Source organism: Gymnoscopelus microlampas (genome assembly GCF_963454915.1).
Source record: "Gymnoscopelus microlampas genome assembly, chromosome: 15".
Lineage (NCBI taxonomy): Eukaryota > Metazoa > Chordata > Actinopteri > Myctophiformes > Myctophidae > Gymnoscopelus > Gymnoscopelus microlampas.
This window is the reverse complement of record NC_139952.1, coordinates 13,244,438-13,261,937: the sequence shown is the minus strand read 5'-3', so window position 1 is coordinate 13,261,937 and position 17,500 is coordinate 13,244,438. Positions and strand designations below refer to the sequence as shown.

The window sequence follows — 17,500 nt, the reverse complement described above, 5'->3', positions numbered from 1 at the left end:
ATATAGAAACATAAGTTTTTCAGAAAACTGTTGAGATTTAGGAGACATGTAGAATCGGCTTCAGGTATCAAAGGGTTAAGAGGAACGGAACGAGCAGCTAAAATAGACCACCACATTGATCAGCTGTTGGTGACATTTCCATGTCCCAATTGCGTAACACACTCCTGCCTGAACTCGCTCGCGGGCTACGCATCATGAATGGCGTAGGACAGTTATTCTCAAATGCAGTCCTACACACATACACATCGACTGCTAGTGCTCCTTGCCAGATACTGTACTTCATTGAATTCATTTTGTGTCTTAAGGTCTGAATAGAGTGTTTCCGGCCCCCTAGGGCCCAAGTTAAATCATATGCAGCTCTGATATTTTTTGGCCATTTATTACGTAATCAAGGGTTCTGGATTGGTTGCATTCTGCTTACAGGGTAACGCCCACATTACCTGCATGCCTGGACCTGTCCGAAGATGGAACTATCCTGTACCACTATGCCTGTGTAGGTACACACACACACACGCACGCACGCACGCACGCACGCGCGCACACACACACACACACACACACACACACACACACACACACACACACACACACACACACACACACACACACACACACACTCCGTAGGCATACGTTAGAAACGTTAGCACACAAAGCGAGCTAGCCAGTTAAATGCTTGTTTTGTTCTTACTTTAGGCCTCTTTTCAGCAAAACAAACGATCACTTTGCACTGTGCAGTAAAAAGGAGTTCAGGAAGCCATTGTGTATATGGAAGCGTTTTAGCATATTTACTTCCTGTATGTCTCTGTTTTAAACTTTTAATGCACTTCTGCATAATCCCACACTTTTAAGACGATGCCGTGATCGATGGGACCATTACAGTAACATCCAGAGTGTGCAGAAGCATTAGCATACACTCCAGGCTGCTAATAATCCATAGCGCACGCGGGTCAAACTGTAGCAATCATCTCCATTATGTACATAAGTTGATCATAGAGCTTATTTGCCAAAACTGCCCCAAAAAAAGTGTTCATGAATTCAACAAAGTGCGGGGGAAAAGAAAGTCAGGTTTAAATTACAGAAGGGTTCAGACCTGTTGTGCTTAATTAAAAGATCCTTTACTAATTGGTGTGTGAGGTCAGTCTCCACTGTGAGGTGCTTTCAACTCTCTCTCTCTCTCTCTCTCTCTCTCTCTCCCCCAGCCCAGTGTGGTGGGTCGATGATAGATGTGAGTGGAGTGATCATGAGTCCTGGTTACCCCGGTAACTACCCCAGTGGATTGGACTGCACATGGACGGTCAACTTACCTATTGGATTTGGTAAGAACCAAAAGATCTGTCTGTCTGTCTCTCTGTCTGTCTGTCTGTCTGTCTGTCTGTCTGTCTGTCTGTCTGTCTGTCTGTCTGTCTGTCTTCTACAGCAGTGGTTCTCAAACGTCTTCGTGCCAAGGACCCCCAAATTGATATGTATTTGGCCGTGGACCCCCACCTGAAAATATGTTGTGCCAGGGACCCCCCCCCGAAAGTAAAGATTTGAGTTCAAAATGTTCACCTTAAAAAAAGAAAAAAAGATTTAAAGATTTGCGCACATTTTCGAGATTTTTTCAAAAATAGCAGATCTACAAGCTCATAGCGCGGCACTCGGTGCCGCGCTATGAGCTTGTATATCTGCTATTTTTGAATAGCCAAAGTGTAAAATATGGATGAAGTGGTTGAAATTTTTGTGACGCTTTAACACATTTAGCTGGGCACCCCCTAGTACCCCTCCAAGGACCCCTAGGCTTTGAGAACCGATGTTCTTCTACAGTATACCGTATATGTCTGTTCGTATCTTACATGACCTGAATCTTAACTTACCGTACGTGGGGGTTTTGTTGCAAAAAAAAAGGGATCCACCTGCAGTTTCTAAACTTCTCCACGGAGGCCATCCATGACTACCTGGAGATCCGCAGTGGCACCCTGGAGACGGGCGCGGTGATCGACAGGTTCAGCGGACCGGTGCTCCCCAAGCCTCTGTTCAGCACCACGCACCAGACCAGCTTCTTTTTCCACAGCGACTACTCCCAGAACAAGCCTGGCTTTCACATCACGTATCAAGGTAAAAACCGATCGCCGCAACACGGTCGAATCCGGCGTTCATTTAACCTCTTAACCCATTAACCCATTGAGACCTGAAGCCGATTCTACATGTCTCCTAAATCTCAACAGTATTCTGAAAAACGTATGTTTCTATATCAGTGGTGCTCAATCTTTTTCATGTCAAGGACCCCCAAAATGATGATGTATTTGGCCGCGGACCCCCATCAAAATATTTTGTTCCATGGACCCCCAGAAGCAAAGATTTGAGTTTAAAATGTTCGCTTTAAAAATATATATATTCAAAGATTTGCACACATTTTCACGATTTTTCAAAAATAGCAGATCTACAAGCTCATAGCGCGGCACTCGGTGCCGCGCTATGAGCTTGTATATCTGCTATTTTTGAATAGCCCAAAGTGTAAATTAATGCTTTTTAGCTCAAATCTAAAAATGACACAGTTCCAGGTCTTAATGGGTTAAAGGGATAGTACAGCCCCAAAATGACTTTTTTTCCTATCGATTAGTCACCCCATGGAGACTTGAATTCATGGATATTTCTTTTGTTTTTGTCGCATTCCTAAGCCAATAATTTGATGACCGGCAGCGGTTCTGGTAGGAGACACAAAGTCACCGTCATCAAATTATTGGCTTAGGCCAATAATGGCTTAACAAAAAAACACCCATGAATTCAAGTCTCCATGCATGGGATCACTAATCGATAGAAAAAATACATTTCTGGGTGAACTATCCCTTTAAGACCCGAGGCCGATTCTACAAATGCCTCCTAAACCAAGTAGTTCTCACACTTTCAAGATTTTTCTTAAAAATGTTCAAAAATTGCAGATGTACAAGCTCACAGCACGGCACAAAGTGACGCTCTGCAAGCTTGTACATCTGCTATTTTTCAATATCCAACGCTAAAATCAAAAATAACACTGATAGGCCTACAGTATCACAGTTATTACTTAATCGCCAAATCGCTTTTTTTTTTCCACAGTTATTTTTGCATAATCGTCATAATCGTTTCCATGTTGAAAGATTTTCACACATTTTAAAATATTAAAGATAGCAGAAATAGCTGCAAGCTTTCGTGACGCGTTGTAAGCTTGTAGATCAGATATTTTTACATGAATAAAAATTTGCTATGTCAGTGGTTTTCAAACGTTGTAATGTCAAGGACCCCAAAATGTATATGTATTTGGCCGCGGACCCCCATCTCAAAATATGTTGTTCCAGGGACCCCCAGAAGCAAAGATTTGAGTTACAAATGATCGCTTTAAAACAATATATATATTCAAAGATTTGCACAAATTTCTCGACTTTTCAAAAATAGCAGATCTACAAGCTCGTAGCGCGGCACTCGGTGCCGCGCTATGAGCTTGTAGATCTGCTATTTTTGAATAGCCAAAGTGTAAAATAATGCTTTTTAGCTCAAATCTAAAAATGACACAGATGCGTCCCAGGTCTTAATCGGTCATTGCCTCCCCAGCCTATCAACTCCAGAGTTGTCCGGATCCACGGCCGTTCCGCAATGGCATCGTGATCGGCTCGGATTTCAGCGTGGGAATGACGGTGTCGTTTGAGTGTCTGCCCGGATACTCGCTGATCGGAGAGGCGTCGCTGACGTGCCTGCACGGCATCAGTCGGACCTGGAACCACCCACTGCCGCGATGTGAAGGTTCATACATGTCTATATTGCTCTTCATTTTTCTGATCCATTTCTGATCCAGCCTTTACTCTGAGGACTGCTATATTTGTATATAATCTATAGCTTGATGTTTATGTTGCCCTTTTTTTATGACTCAATGTTTATTAAGTTTTCAATTTAACACAAAAAAAGTAGAAGATTAACAAAACAACTGTTAACACATCGGGTGCCAAACACGGTCTGAACCGTGTGTTTACATGGCGGTTCCGCCGCTTCGGTGCCGAACACGGTCTGAACCGTGAGTTTAGTCTTTTTGTTTTTTTCGTTTTTCTCCGCGCGGGCGGGACTAGAGCAGCTCTGGGAGCACCCATTGTAATCCTGCGAAGGAAGTGCCAGATCGCTCACCGGAAACAATTTTCTTTTTCCCATCCGCTTCCTGTCTATTTCCTACTTTGAAACGCCTTTATCTCCGAATCTGTTTCCTGTGGGGAAAACCGGTCATGCGCGATGCGCGATCCCCCCCCGTTGTAACTTGCCAGGGTAATGTTATGGTTCCAGCTTAGCCAGGCTCATGGGACAACATGAATCGATGCTTTTTTTTGCGTGGATTTGCTCGTTGCGCACGCGGAAGCGTTAAACAGCAAAGCGCAGTCAATGGGGAGAATGCTGGCACCCACGGTAAGTTGTTATGAAAAAATGCTGGCACCCGATGTGTTAAACACAAGAAGAATACAAATAGACAACAAATGAAACAAAAACAACAAAAAAACAAAATACAATACAAATGTTCCCCTTTTTTTAATACTTCCATGTCGGCCATCCCACCCATGACCCAAAATGGCAAACAAAACGCCAAAGGATCAAACTATAATTGTTCTATCCTGACTAAACTATGGCTCGATCGCACAAGCTCTGCATTTTGTATTACTGCCATTCTCAAGTGCTAACCACTGTATGCTGCTGCCCCCGTGTGTGTGTGTGTGTGTGTGTGTGTGTGTGTGTGTGTGTGTGTGTGTGTGCGTGTGCGTGTGCGCGTGTGCGTGTGTGCGTGTGCGTGCGCGTCTCCTGCCTCCTCAGCGGTCCTTAGGGGCTGTCACAGCTGCGATCAGGGAGCTTACTAATTAGGGATACCTGGAGAGCAAGCCAGGCAACAGGAAGAAAGACAGGAGGAATGCGTAACAATTTGCACACCTGCTTTTCGCCGACTTGAGAAAACGAGAGAAATGTTTCCGTTACATCATGTGTAATATTCCTTCGCACATTGCTGGCCCCTGCGTCGCTCGTGGCATCGCCGTCCGAGGAACAGGCGATGTGATTAAAGAGCATATGCTAGAGTATGTGTTAGCCCCGGCCGCACAAATGATGGCACAGGGAGTAATTCATTCTGAATGGAAGATGCAGCGGAATGCCAAGAGATTTACACGAGAGGTGACATCGCGGGGTTTCAGCAGAGGAGAACAGAGAAGAAAAGATTCAAATAAGGCAGCGATTGTATTATAAATATATCCCCCACTATCCCCCATTATCGTCACCATTTTTTATTAGTAATAATAATAGTAGCAGCAGTATTGGTAGTAGTGGTAATATGCGGCTGCTAATTACAACACCGAGACATCTATTCTTTTGGTCAGCCAGAGGAATTATCCCCTTATAATGGGATGACCCATTATCTAGGCTGATACAATGCGGTCACACCTATTATACAGTGTAACATTTTATTAAGGCAGATAATCACTTATATTCTCTAATGACGGTATCTACCTCTCCTGGCTGTCTAAAGGAATAGCCAAACATCATATGGGCTGTGCAGTGCCATTCATTTAATGACAGTTTATTAACGTTCATATTGTTCACGCTCCATCTTACAGCTCTTATCTGCATTGAATGTCACGCTCAAACGTCAACTCTCCTGGCCCGTCCAACGCAATACCCCACAACATCCGGAATGTAATATTTAATAGCAGTGGTGGAAAGTAACTAAGTACATTTACTCAAGTACTGTACTTAAGTGTAATTTTTAGGCATTTTCACTTTAGTGGAGGATTTCCAATTGTCAGTACTTTTACTTCTACTCCACTTACATCTCAGAGGCAAATATTACACTTTTACTCCACTACAGTTATTTGAAAAATGTAGTTACTAGTTACTTTGTAGATTTTTATTATTATTACAAAACATACATTAACCACTTCAGCCCCTATATACAGTACATTTCGGCCATTTGAAAATAGCCGATTTACAAGCCCACAATGCGTCGCTTCGCGACGCATTGTGAGCTTGTAGATCTGCTATTTTCTAAATATTTTTTAGACATTTCATACATTTGAAAACTTGTGAAATGGGGCATTCTGCATAATGAGCACTTTCTACTTTTGGTACTTTAAGTACATTTTGATACTTTTACCCAAGTAATTTTTTTTATTCTGGCCTTCTGGACAAAAAAAAAGAGTACTTTTACCACGGCTGTTTAATAGTAATATACAAAGTATCCTCTTGTTCATTGTCCTGTCTTACAGCTCTGTGCGGCGGTAACATCACGTCATTAAATGGGACCATCTACTCTCCCGGTCACCCTGAGGAGTATCCCAACTTCCAGGACTGTGTGTGGAGCGTGAGAGTTCCCCCCGGACATGGGATCTACATCAATTTCACCGTGCTGAGCACTGAACCCATATACGACTATATCACTGTCTGGTAAGTGGCATTGGCATTAGTAGCAGTAATAATAATGATTGTCGGTGTTCGATTGGCTGGGGGTGATGCCTCTGCTTTTGATATCCACGCTCTGTTGTTCGTGCATTTTTATGGTCGGTGGGAAGTATGTTTTATCTCTGCTTCTGGTCAGTCTGAAATGCATGAATAAGTGCGCTTCGTTTTGGGAAATGTCTGATATGTAAATTTTACTCAAAAGACGGGGTGCCGTGATTTTCAGTGATTTTTTCCCCCCTAAAACATGATCATCAGGTATTATGGTTATACTAGGAGGAAGATTTTTTTCAAAAAAGTGTACAGAAATTGTTAAAATTATGTTTTTATGTGGACACGCCCCCAGTTCATTAAGTATACCTGGTTCTCACCTTAGCACCTCCTCCACCACCTTAGCACCACCCACCTGTCCTAGTCCCTCCTCCTCCTCATGCCCACACCTGTCGTGTTATGATAATGAGGGGGAGGGTATGTTTTTACTATGTCACTAAAGGGCTGTTTTTCTATTGGCACGTTTGACCCTCAAGGTTTTTCAGCCTCCAGGTAGAAACTCAAAATAGTCAGAGAAGACATACAACACCATAAAAACACCACCAGGGGGCTTAATGAAGTTCTATCAACCTCATAGACACATGAAAAACAGAAAAAGTGCAAAACCATGGCACCACCTCTTTAATTAATGTAGGTACTTTAAGTACATTTTGAAGCCAATACTTTTGGGCTTTTACTCAATCAAGTTAATTTCGAATTCCGGAATTTAACTATTTAAAAAAAAAACTTTTACAGAGTATTTCTATATTGCAGTATTGATACTTTTACTTAAGTAAAACAATTTAGTACTTTTTCCACCACCACTGATATGTTTGATAAAAAGTATATAGGGTTTAAGTGGTTTATTATTATTAATATTATTATTATTATTTTTTTTTTCATACAAATCAAACCCTGCTAACAGCAGTAGCAGAAATAGATGTACTTCCACCAGTCATATTCATTTTCATGTCGAATATAGTTCACATTACCATTCTCATTCTCTCATATATATACAGGGGTATATATACTGGCCATCTGGCGTATATGGCGACAAATCCCAGTGGGGCGATGGACCATCAAAAAACCCATAAATATTTTACCGGCCGTCCAGCCCTCCCTGTCTCTTTACCGGTCCACTCGGTGTGCCTGTCATTCGCTGTGTGGATGAGCTCATGCTGCGTGTGTGTCCCAACACTAGGCTCATTGGCCATCAGTGTTGCCAGATAATGCGAGGGAATTAAGCAACCAGGTCTATGAAAACTTGCCCAAAAGAAGTGACTAGGCCTCATGAGCACTTTAACCCTACTGTATATACTGTACATTGGCTTTTTGAAAATAGCGTCTACATGCACTGCAGATGCACAAATCTGGTATGGGGGCACAAAATAATACCAGATGGGGGTCCATGGATAAACACCTATTAATTTGGGGGTCCTTGACATGAACATTTTTGATCAAGCCCAAATAAGCAAGTGCACTTTAAAAACAAGCCAAAAAAATGCAACCCGCAACCAATATATACAAGCAACTTTACAGAAAAACAAGCCCAAAGTCGCTTATAATAAGCAGACATGGCAACACTGCTGGACATTCACAAGCAAGCTCACGCTACAGGAGTTTTGGTCAGATTTATCCCTGGTTCGGTTAAACGTGTGCTTACTGTAAGTTATACTATAGTCTCTACATGCTGTAACACGGTGGATATATTGTTTTGAGCGTCACAGGCAAGGGAAATTATCCCCGGGAAATGACTCATTTGACTAATTTTCACTATCCCAATTTGATCAATTTGGTTCAATTTGAACTGGACATCTTGACATTTATTTTCACTAAGTAAGAATTAGAGAGAATGTAAGATTAGTGCTGTTTTATTTTCTATTTACCTTAAAACATGACACAGAATGTGATAAACATTAACATATTTTCTGTGTCACAGGCCCAGGATATGAGCCCTGGGAAATGACTAATTTCACTATCCGAATTTGATCAATTTGGTTCAATTTGAACAGTCTAGAAGGACATCTTTTCATTTATTCTCACTAAGTAAACATTTGTGAGAATGTAAGATTAGTGCTGTTTTATTTTCTATGAAGTGTAAAGTGATATTTTATTTACCTTAAAACATGACACTGAATGTGATAAACATGTTTCTGTGTGGGTTAGGTTGGAATGAATACATAATTACATGTACCCCCCCAACCTTAACAAACTCTACATAGTTATTAATGTATAGAGCATGTATATGTGTAGGATGTGTATATATACAGTAGCATTGAATTTAGCAGCAGCACTACGTACACTCACACACACACACACGCACACGCGCACACACACACACACACACACACACACACACACACACACACACACACACACACACACACACACACACACACACACACACACACACACACACACACACACACACACACACACACACACACACACACACACGCGTGCGGTCACAGTACCGTATAATTCCAGAAGTCAGAACTAATGAGTGCAGCTTCAAAAACATAACACTACCACATACCAATAATCATATGCAGTAATGTCATTTGGTCTGTTTTAGTACACTAACAAGCTGGCATACTGTACGTACATGGAAAGGAGGGACCTTAAATGTATTGTTCCGTGTATTTTGCAGTTTGTGTTAATCCTTATCCGTCACGACGGTTGCCACAACAGCTTGACAAATAAACACGACACGCTCGGTGCCGTCCCAACTGCCCATGCCCCGTTCACGACACAACATGCACCTGACCCAACTGTCATGTTAGTTCTGGAGAGCGGACCGTTTGTTGAGCCCACCAGCAGGGAAGCACAAAACAATACATACACACACACACACACACACACACACACACACACACACACACACACACACACACACACACACACACACACACACGCACACACATACGCAGACAGACAGACACACAAACAAGCCTCGCTCCCCGCGGAGAGCACAGCGATAAAACTGTGTTCGTGACAACGGTCCAGTTCCACCCAGGCTGACAGCCAGCCTCCTCCGCTAATTGGTCTCAAACTGGGAAGACTTAACGACGGGACATACCGACATTTGGGGATAATGCCACATAATTGGCTGTATCGCGGGCGTCGGCCTCGCACGTCGTTAGCTCAGACGTCAACAGCCTCCATTGTCTGTATATATGTGTGTTCCTGTTCTGCAACCGAAGGGAGGAAACGAAGAGCAGATTGAGTGTTACGTTTGTAACGGGGGATGTTGCCTTAGCCCATTAAGACCGGGAACGCATCTGTGTGTAATTTTTTTTTATTTCTTTGGCTATTCAAAATTAGCAGGTAGATATGCTACTAACACGGTAGATATGCTATTTTTGAAAAATCATGAAAATTTGTGAAACAAATCTTGAAAAAACGAGAGAGTAATTTTAAAGCGAACATAAATAACTGTCAAATTTCTTAACAAAATGTCCTCATTTTTCAGAAAAAAATACTGTTGCTATATCAGTGGTGCGCAAACTTTTTCACGTCAAGGACCACTCAAAATGATATGTTTTTGGCCATCGCTCCCCGTCAAAATATGTTGTTCCAGGGACCCCCAGAAGCAAAGATTTGAGTTAAAAATGTTGTTTCCAAAAATATATATGTATAAGATTTGCCCAAATGTTCAAGATTTTTCAAAAAATATAGCCGCGCTATGAGCTTGTAAATCTGCTATTTTTGAATAGCCCAAAGGAATCTTAAAATGACACAGATGCGTTCCCAGATTGAATGGGTTAGATATGGATAGCGGAGCCCGCTGTTAGCAATAATGGCATCATGTGGGGGCACAAAAAGCCTTAGCCACGTGCGAGCATTAGCGATGTCATCATCCCATACATGCGTGGCTGTCACCGGCGGCATAATTGGGCTCCTCCCGGGACACTTAACAGCAGGAAATGATAATTTCATTAAACTTCACGGGGATACTTTGTAATTAGCGATAATGACCCTGGCTATTTGGTTAATACCGAGATCTGACAGCCGGTTAGGGGGCCGTCGTTAAAGGTGAGGAACGTACTGGTGAGATTATGCTTGTAATAATTGCCTGGCGAGTGATGGGTTTTTTCCAAGAGGCTACAGTGCAAGCTTTCTGTGAACGGTGCAGCCCAGCCGCTGATATTGCTGACGAAACTAAAAGTCGGCCCTCGAAACAACGTTCCTATTATGTTTTTTGAAAGGGTCGGTACCGTTTTTTCATTGCAAATGGGTCTCCTCAAAAAAAAAGAAAAGAAACAAGAGACCTTCGGCGCCGCGACTTCGATGTCACCCGGAGACCAACAACTGTGGAGTGGCCTTGCAGTCTCCTGGAATGTTTATGTGAGCTTTATTTCCTTGTAATGCTCAACCATTTTGAACTGGATAATGAGCACATATCCCAATAAATCCACCCCCACTATGCCAATAAAATCAGCCGTCCATTTCTGGACAATGCTGCGGCCTTCTTCGTTGACGGTGAATCTCTTTCGCCCATCGCATTTTTTTCAGCCTCTAGAGAGAACACGTGAATAAATCACACCGGTTTTCTCCTTTTACTCATGCCGTAATGGGAAGAACGGGCTGATCCGGTTATGAATTGAATCGGTGACCTTGCTCAGACCCTCTTCAAAGCCGATGTTTTTCCTTTGTGCGCATACGGTTCTCAAAGTAGGGTCCGCGGACCCTCAGGGTTCCTTGAAGGGGTTCCAAAGGGACCCTTACATCTGCATAACTCTGAGAGTGTACAAATGGAACCAAATGGACCCGTAACAGAGTTATAGGTGTCCTTGAAATATTTTTTTTTTGAGAACCACTGGTGTACATTTTTGCACTCTCATGATTTAAGTGTGTGTGTGTGTGTGTGTGTGTGTGTGTGTGTGTGTGTGTGTGTGTGTGTGTGTGTGTGTGTGTGTGTGTGTGTGTGTGTGTGTGTGTGTGTGTGTGTGTGTGCGTGCGCGTGCGTGCGCGTGTGCATGTGTGCAGGGATGGCCCAGACCAGTCGTCTCCTCAGATCGGTCAGTTCAGTGGGAACACGGCGCTGGAGTCCGTCTACTCGACCTCCAACATCATCCTCATCAAATTCCACTCGGACTTCTCTGGAGCCGGATTCTTCGTCCTCAGTTATCACGGTAAGACAACGTCATCGTCGGCTGCAGCTGCAGGCGGACGATTGCAGGAGGGGGGGACGGGGGTGTCATATCTGTCCGTCTGGTGGGAAAAAATAACACTACAATCTGTCGGCTGACTAGAGCGGTCAGAAATCACTTTGAGTCCCACACTGACATCTCTGTAGTTGGCTTCTTGTCCGGCCTTGGCAATACCACATTATTCCCAGCTCAAGTGATGGAACAGCAACCATCGTTGTCAATATTTTCATCATCCGTCTGTCTGTCTGTCTGTCTGTCTGTCTGTCTGTCTGACTGTCTGTCTGTCTGTCTGTCTGTCTGTCTGTCTGTCTGTCTGTCTGTCTGTCTGTCTGTCTGTCTGTCTGTCTGTCTGTCTGTCTGTCCGTCCGTCCGTCTGTACATGCATAGATTATCGAGTACAATGTAACTTTCACAACTTGCCATTTCCCCCGTTTTACGCTAACACGCGTTATTTTGCCAGTGACATCGATATGTGCGACTGACAGTCGGACAGTTGAAATGTTTGAAGAGACACGAGAGACGTATTTTTGAAGTTGATATGTTTGTGACATGTTTCATCTGACAGCATCACTGCGCACCTCCAGTCAACCCCCCCCCCCCCCCACACACACACACACACCAACACACACGTCTTCCCCTTCCTCCTTAAACTTCTTTCCATTTTGCTACAGTCATTTCAAAGTTGTTGTCTTTGACTGAGCAGCCATTCCCCTTTTCCACAGATGACACGTTGTTAATTAATTTCTGTTGGCAGGTTTTAACTGTCAGCTGTCACACAACGCACACACACACACGCACACGCACACACACACGTGCGCACGCACGCACGCACGCACGCACGCACGCACGCACGCACGCACGCACGCACACACACACACACACACGCACACGCACACGCACACACACACATTAACAGGACCATCTGATGTTTTCAAGATCGTCCGCCAAGCATTTCTGTGCTATATTACGCATCGTATTGTGGAGAGTGACTGGAGGGATGGGCGAGCATGGGAGAGAGAGGGAGAGGATCTTGTGAAACGGCATGACGCGAGTGTGATTGAAACCCGCTGATTGAAATCCAAAACCGCACACAGAGCCACTGGGAAACCTGTTTTTGTTTTGTTTTGTTTTGTTTTTACAGAAGCCTTCCTTCTGCTAGTTGCTTCAACTAGCATCAGCCAGCCGCAAATATATTGAATAAGCATTGAATTCACGTTTTGTCTTGACTGAGTATTCCTCAATGCCCATGTTCTTTGGTATTATTTTCTTCTACACCCCACGGTCACAATGGGAGGAAAAGGTTCCTTTTTCTGTCCAGTGTATTTGTTTTGCCAATTCCATATTTTCAATGTGTTCTAGTTGCCTCGTCACTGCTACCTCCTGCAGGTGGTCCTAGGGAGAGCGCAGCAGTGGTGGAAAGTAACTAAGTACATTTACTTAACTCATTGAGTGCCATTAACGTGTTTCACGTGTTTTAGCGCTATGGTGTTGAGTGCCATTAACGTGTTTCATGTGTTTTTGAAAAAAATAGAAAAAAACTATCTTGGGTTTTTTGAACCCAAGATATCATCATCTGAAGATTTGCAGCTCCATCCACTCCTTGTTTAACTTATATCTTAAAAAGGCTGTATCTCGCTTCCTAAGCACTTTTTTTTTACTTTGAAAAAATAAAAAAATAAAAATTGTAATGATCAGAAATAGATAATAATAATTTGGGCACTCAATGAGTTAAGTACTGTACTTAAGTACAATTTTGAGGTATTTGTACTTTACTTGAGTATTTCCAATTTTCAATACTTTTACTTCTGCTCCACTACATCTCAGAGAAAAATATTGTACTTTTACTCCACTACAATTATTTGAAAACTTGAGTTACTAGTTACTTTTCAGATATAAATGATTACATTACAAAACATACATTAACCACCTAAGCCCTATTTTATACCTAGGCTATTTGAAAATAGCAGATCTACAAGCTCACAACACGTCACACCGCGACGCGTTGTGAGCTTGTAGATCTGCTATTTTCAAACATTTTAGTACTTTTACTTTTGGTAAATTAAGTACATTGTGATGCCAATACTTTTGTACTTTTACTCAAGTCAATTTAGAATTCTGGACTTTCACTTGTAACAGAGTATTGCAGTATTGGTACTTTTACTTTAGTAAAGAATATGAGTACTTTTCCCACCACTGGAGCGCAGTCGATCATGTGTCATCTCCCACGATATACACGTGACGTCAATGCCCGCTGCTTTTCACCTCGCAGTGAGGTCGCCGCCCACTTTTGCTCCCATAAACGTGGCCAATTGTGTTTTGTATGTACGCCCTGCCAAGCTGGATGCACCACAGAGGATTTGAATCCCTGGTCTCCGCGGTGGTGGGCAGGAACTTTACCCCTGTGGCACCCGAGTGCCTATGGCGGCTCTGTTTTTTTTCTTAGCATAATATATAGCTGCAACTATACCATTCAACAGTCTTTCAAGAGAGCTGCCAACGAGCAGTTTGTGGGGGTTTTGTAAACATCACAGAAATAACTAGAAAGGCAGTGGTGTAAAGTAACTAAGCACATTTACTGTGAGTGCTGTAAAGTGCTGTACTTAAGCACAATTTTGTGGTACTTTTACTTTACTGGTGTATTTTACATTTTCAACACGTTTACTTCTACTCCACTACATCTTTACTCCGTTACAATTATTAGAAAACTTTACTTACCATAGTGACTTTGCAGATATAAATAATTGTATTATAAAACGTATATTAACACTTAATAGCCCTATTTTATACATAGGCTATTTGGGGGGGCTAACATAGGCTAGCATTTCAGTACTTTTACTTTTGGTACTTTAAGTATATGTTGATACCAAATACTTTTGTACTTTTACTCCAGTACATGTTTTAATTCCGGACTTTTACTTGTAACAGAGTAGCCTACTTCTACGTTGCAGTATTGATAGTAAAACATACTTTTTTCACCACTGGCTGCAACTACGATTCAAAAGTCTTTCAAGAGAGCTGCCAACGAGCAGTTTGTGGGGGGTTTTGTAAACATCACAGAAATAACTTGAAAGGCGGCACGGATCCAGCACGTCGAACCTGTTCAATTTGTCCCAGCCAATTACATCAAACGCTCGGTCCAGTTTTTTGGAAGGACACGCGCTGCATCTGTAACACTGTAAGTGCCCCCCCCCCCCCCCCCCCCCAACCACCCCTCCCCCGTACAGTGTTTGATTATGTTGTCATGGAAATGCGCATTGGACTGAGACGCAGAAAGCCGATGTGACCCGAATGCGGAGCGCGGCATAAAAAAAAGTGGTCTTGGAGCTTTGCAAGATCAATGACTGCTTGCACTGATCCTCTTCACACACACACACACACACACACACACGCGCGCGCGCGCACACACACACACACGCACGCACACCGCAGGGCTTTGATATGCATGAGAGCAGCAGATATTATTGGCAGGTCTCATTTTCATAGTCAATTTAATCCTGACTTACAGCCCTTAGCTCCCTCTCTCTCTCTCTCTCTCTCTCTCTCTCTCTCTCTCTCTCTCTTACTTTCTCTCTCTCTCTTTCACTCTCCCCTGACTCTCCTCTGTTTCTCTCTGTCTCTGCGTGTATCTCTCATTCTGTCTCTCTCTCTCTCTCTCTCTCTCTCTCTCTGTCTCTGTCTCTGTCACTCTGTCACTCTGTCTGTCTGTCTGTCTGTCTGTCTGTCTGTCTGTCTGTCTGTCTGTCTGTCTGTCTGTCTGTCTGTCTGTCTGTCTGCCTGCCTGTCTGTCTGTCTGTCTGTCACCCCCTCTCCGTCCCTGTCTCTCGCTCTCCGTTAGTGAGTGATCTATGGGGCTGAGCAGTAATATTGATTACAGCCTTCCCTTCCGCTCACAGGAGCTGTGAAGTCGCTTTTCTTTTTTATCATTCCAGGCAGAGCGCTATCTGTAAAAGTCGGTCTCGTTTTGATTCCACGCTTGGCTGACCCCCGAACATCTGAACTTAAAAAAGCAGAGTTAAGGATCAAGTGATTAAAAGAAATAAATAGAAAATCCGGTTATATAACGCAACTATTTGGGTTTTCTAAAGGACTCACAGAGCGGCCCCTGGGGACTGCCATTATTACCGACCTGCATTAAGGCCGGTGCAGATATGAATGTGTGTGTGTGGCCCGGCGAGGCAATTTTTAACAATTTCACCGGATTGAAATGTTTGATTGTTCACCGGTTTCTTTGAAACACGGCCCTTTTCCAGTTTAAGGTCGCGTTGACCCGAGGTCAGTACAAAGCCCTGTGTCACAGGTATTAACATCCTTTTTCTACACTCCTCTCCCCTCTTCTTGTCTCGTCTCTCTTTCTGTCCTCAGTCCTCACCCCTCCTGTCATCTTGTGTGCCCTCCTCCCCTCTGCCTCTGTTCTCATCAGAGTTGTAAAGTAACTAAGTGCATTACTCAGGCGCTGTTCTTAAGTACACTTTTGAGGTGCTTTTACTTTGCTGGAGTATTTCCAATTGTCTACACTTTTACTTCTACTCCACTACATCTCAGAGGCAAATATTGTGCTTTTACTCCACTACAATTATTTGAAAACTTAGTTACTAGTTACTTTGCAGGTATACATTATTACATTATAACATAATTATACATTAACCACTTTAGCCCTATTGTATACCTAGGCTATTTGAAAATAGCCTATGTACAAGCTCACAACACGTCGCATCGCGACGCGTTGTGAGCTTGTAGACCTGCTATTTTTCAAACATTTTAGTACTTTTACTTTTGGTACTTTAAGTACATTTTGCTACCAATACTTTTGTACTTTTACTTAAGTCAATTTTTTATTCCGGACTTTTACTTGTAACTGAGTACTTCTACATTGCAGTATTGATACTTTTACTTAAAGGACGACTTCACCCATTTTCAACCTATCTTCATATAATAGGTCCTCAATAATGCTCATGATAAAATGGTACCATTTTTTCCTACTCAGTCTGTGTCTCATAGGAGAGCTGTGGACAGTTCAGAAGCCCGTCTACCAGTGACATCATCGATGGGGAATCCAAGCTAATAGAAACTGCAGGCTTTGTTTTCCTGGAAAGTTGCAATGCAATAATAGAAGCCATTGTTCTCACGTTAATAACAAATCAAAATAAAATGTTTTAAATCTTGTTGAAAAAAAAAATCCTGCCTAACGATGATGTCACTGGTAGACGGGTTTCTGTTCTGTCCACAGCCCTCCTATGAGACACAGACCAAGTAAAAAAAACTGTACCATTTTATCATGAGCATTAGTGAGGGCCTATTATATGAAGATAGGTTGAAAATGGGTGAAGTCGTCCTTTAAGTAAAACATTTGAGTACTTTTCCCACCACTGGTTCTCATCTGTCCTCCCCTCTTTTTACCGGCCTCTCTTCTCCAGCCTATCAGCTGAGAGTATGCCAGCCTCCTCCAGACGTGGCCAATGCTAACACTCTGATGGACGACGGAGAGCTGGAGATAGGTAAGGCGTCTGACTGCGTCACACACACACACACACGCACACGCACACGCACACGCACACACGCACACACACACACACACACACACACACACAAAAAATGACCTTTCAAGTTTAAAAAGCTATCGATCTATTTGCCCAGGCGGTTGCATTTACCGTGCTGATTTAACCCATTAAGGCCTGGAACTGTGTCATTTTTAGATTTGAGATAAAAAAGCATTATTTTACACTTTGGGCTATTCAAAAATAGCAGATCTACAAGCTCATAGCGCGGCACCGAGTGCCGCGCTACGAGCTTGTAGATCTGCTATTTTTGAAAAATCGTGAAAATATGTGCAAAATCTTTGAATATCTATATTTTTAAAGCGAATATTTTAACTCAAATCTTTGCTTTTG

At 42.8% G+C, this 17,500-nt stretch overlaps 1 protein-coding gene across 1 annotated transcript in view; it reads left to right on the top strand.

Moving 5' to 3' along the window:
• The window catches only part of csmd3b (CUB and Sushi multiple domains 3b), a gene marked incomplete at its 5' end in the record, with an annotated part of 624,567 nt that overhangs the window by 531,555 nt on the left and 75,512 nt on the right, over window positions 1–17,500 (top strand). The window contains 7 exons of the mRNA XM_084079659.1: window positions 424–493; window positions 1,200–1,316; window positions 1,885–2,094; window positions 3,565–3,753; window positions 6,240–6,417; window positions 11,449–11,594; window positions 17,027–17,107. Of these exons, the coding sequence (XP_083935785.1) occupies window positions 424–493; window positions 1,200–1,316; window positions 1,885–2,094; window positions 3,565–3,753; window positions 6,240–6,417; window positions 11,449–11,594; window positions 17,027–17,107 (991 nt within the window). The remainder of the gene's footprint in view (window positions 1–423; window positions 494–1,199; window positions 1,317–1,884; window positions 2,095–3,564; window positions 3,754–6,239; window positions 6,418–11,448; window positions 11,595–17,026; window positions 17,108–17,500) is intronic.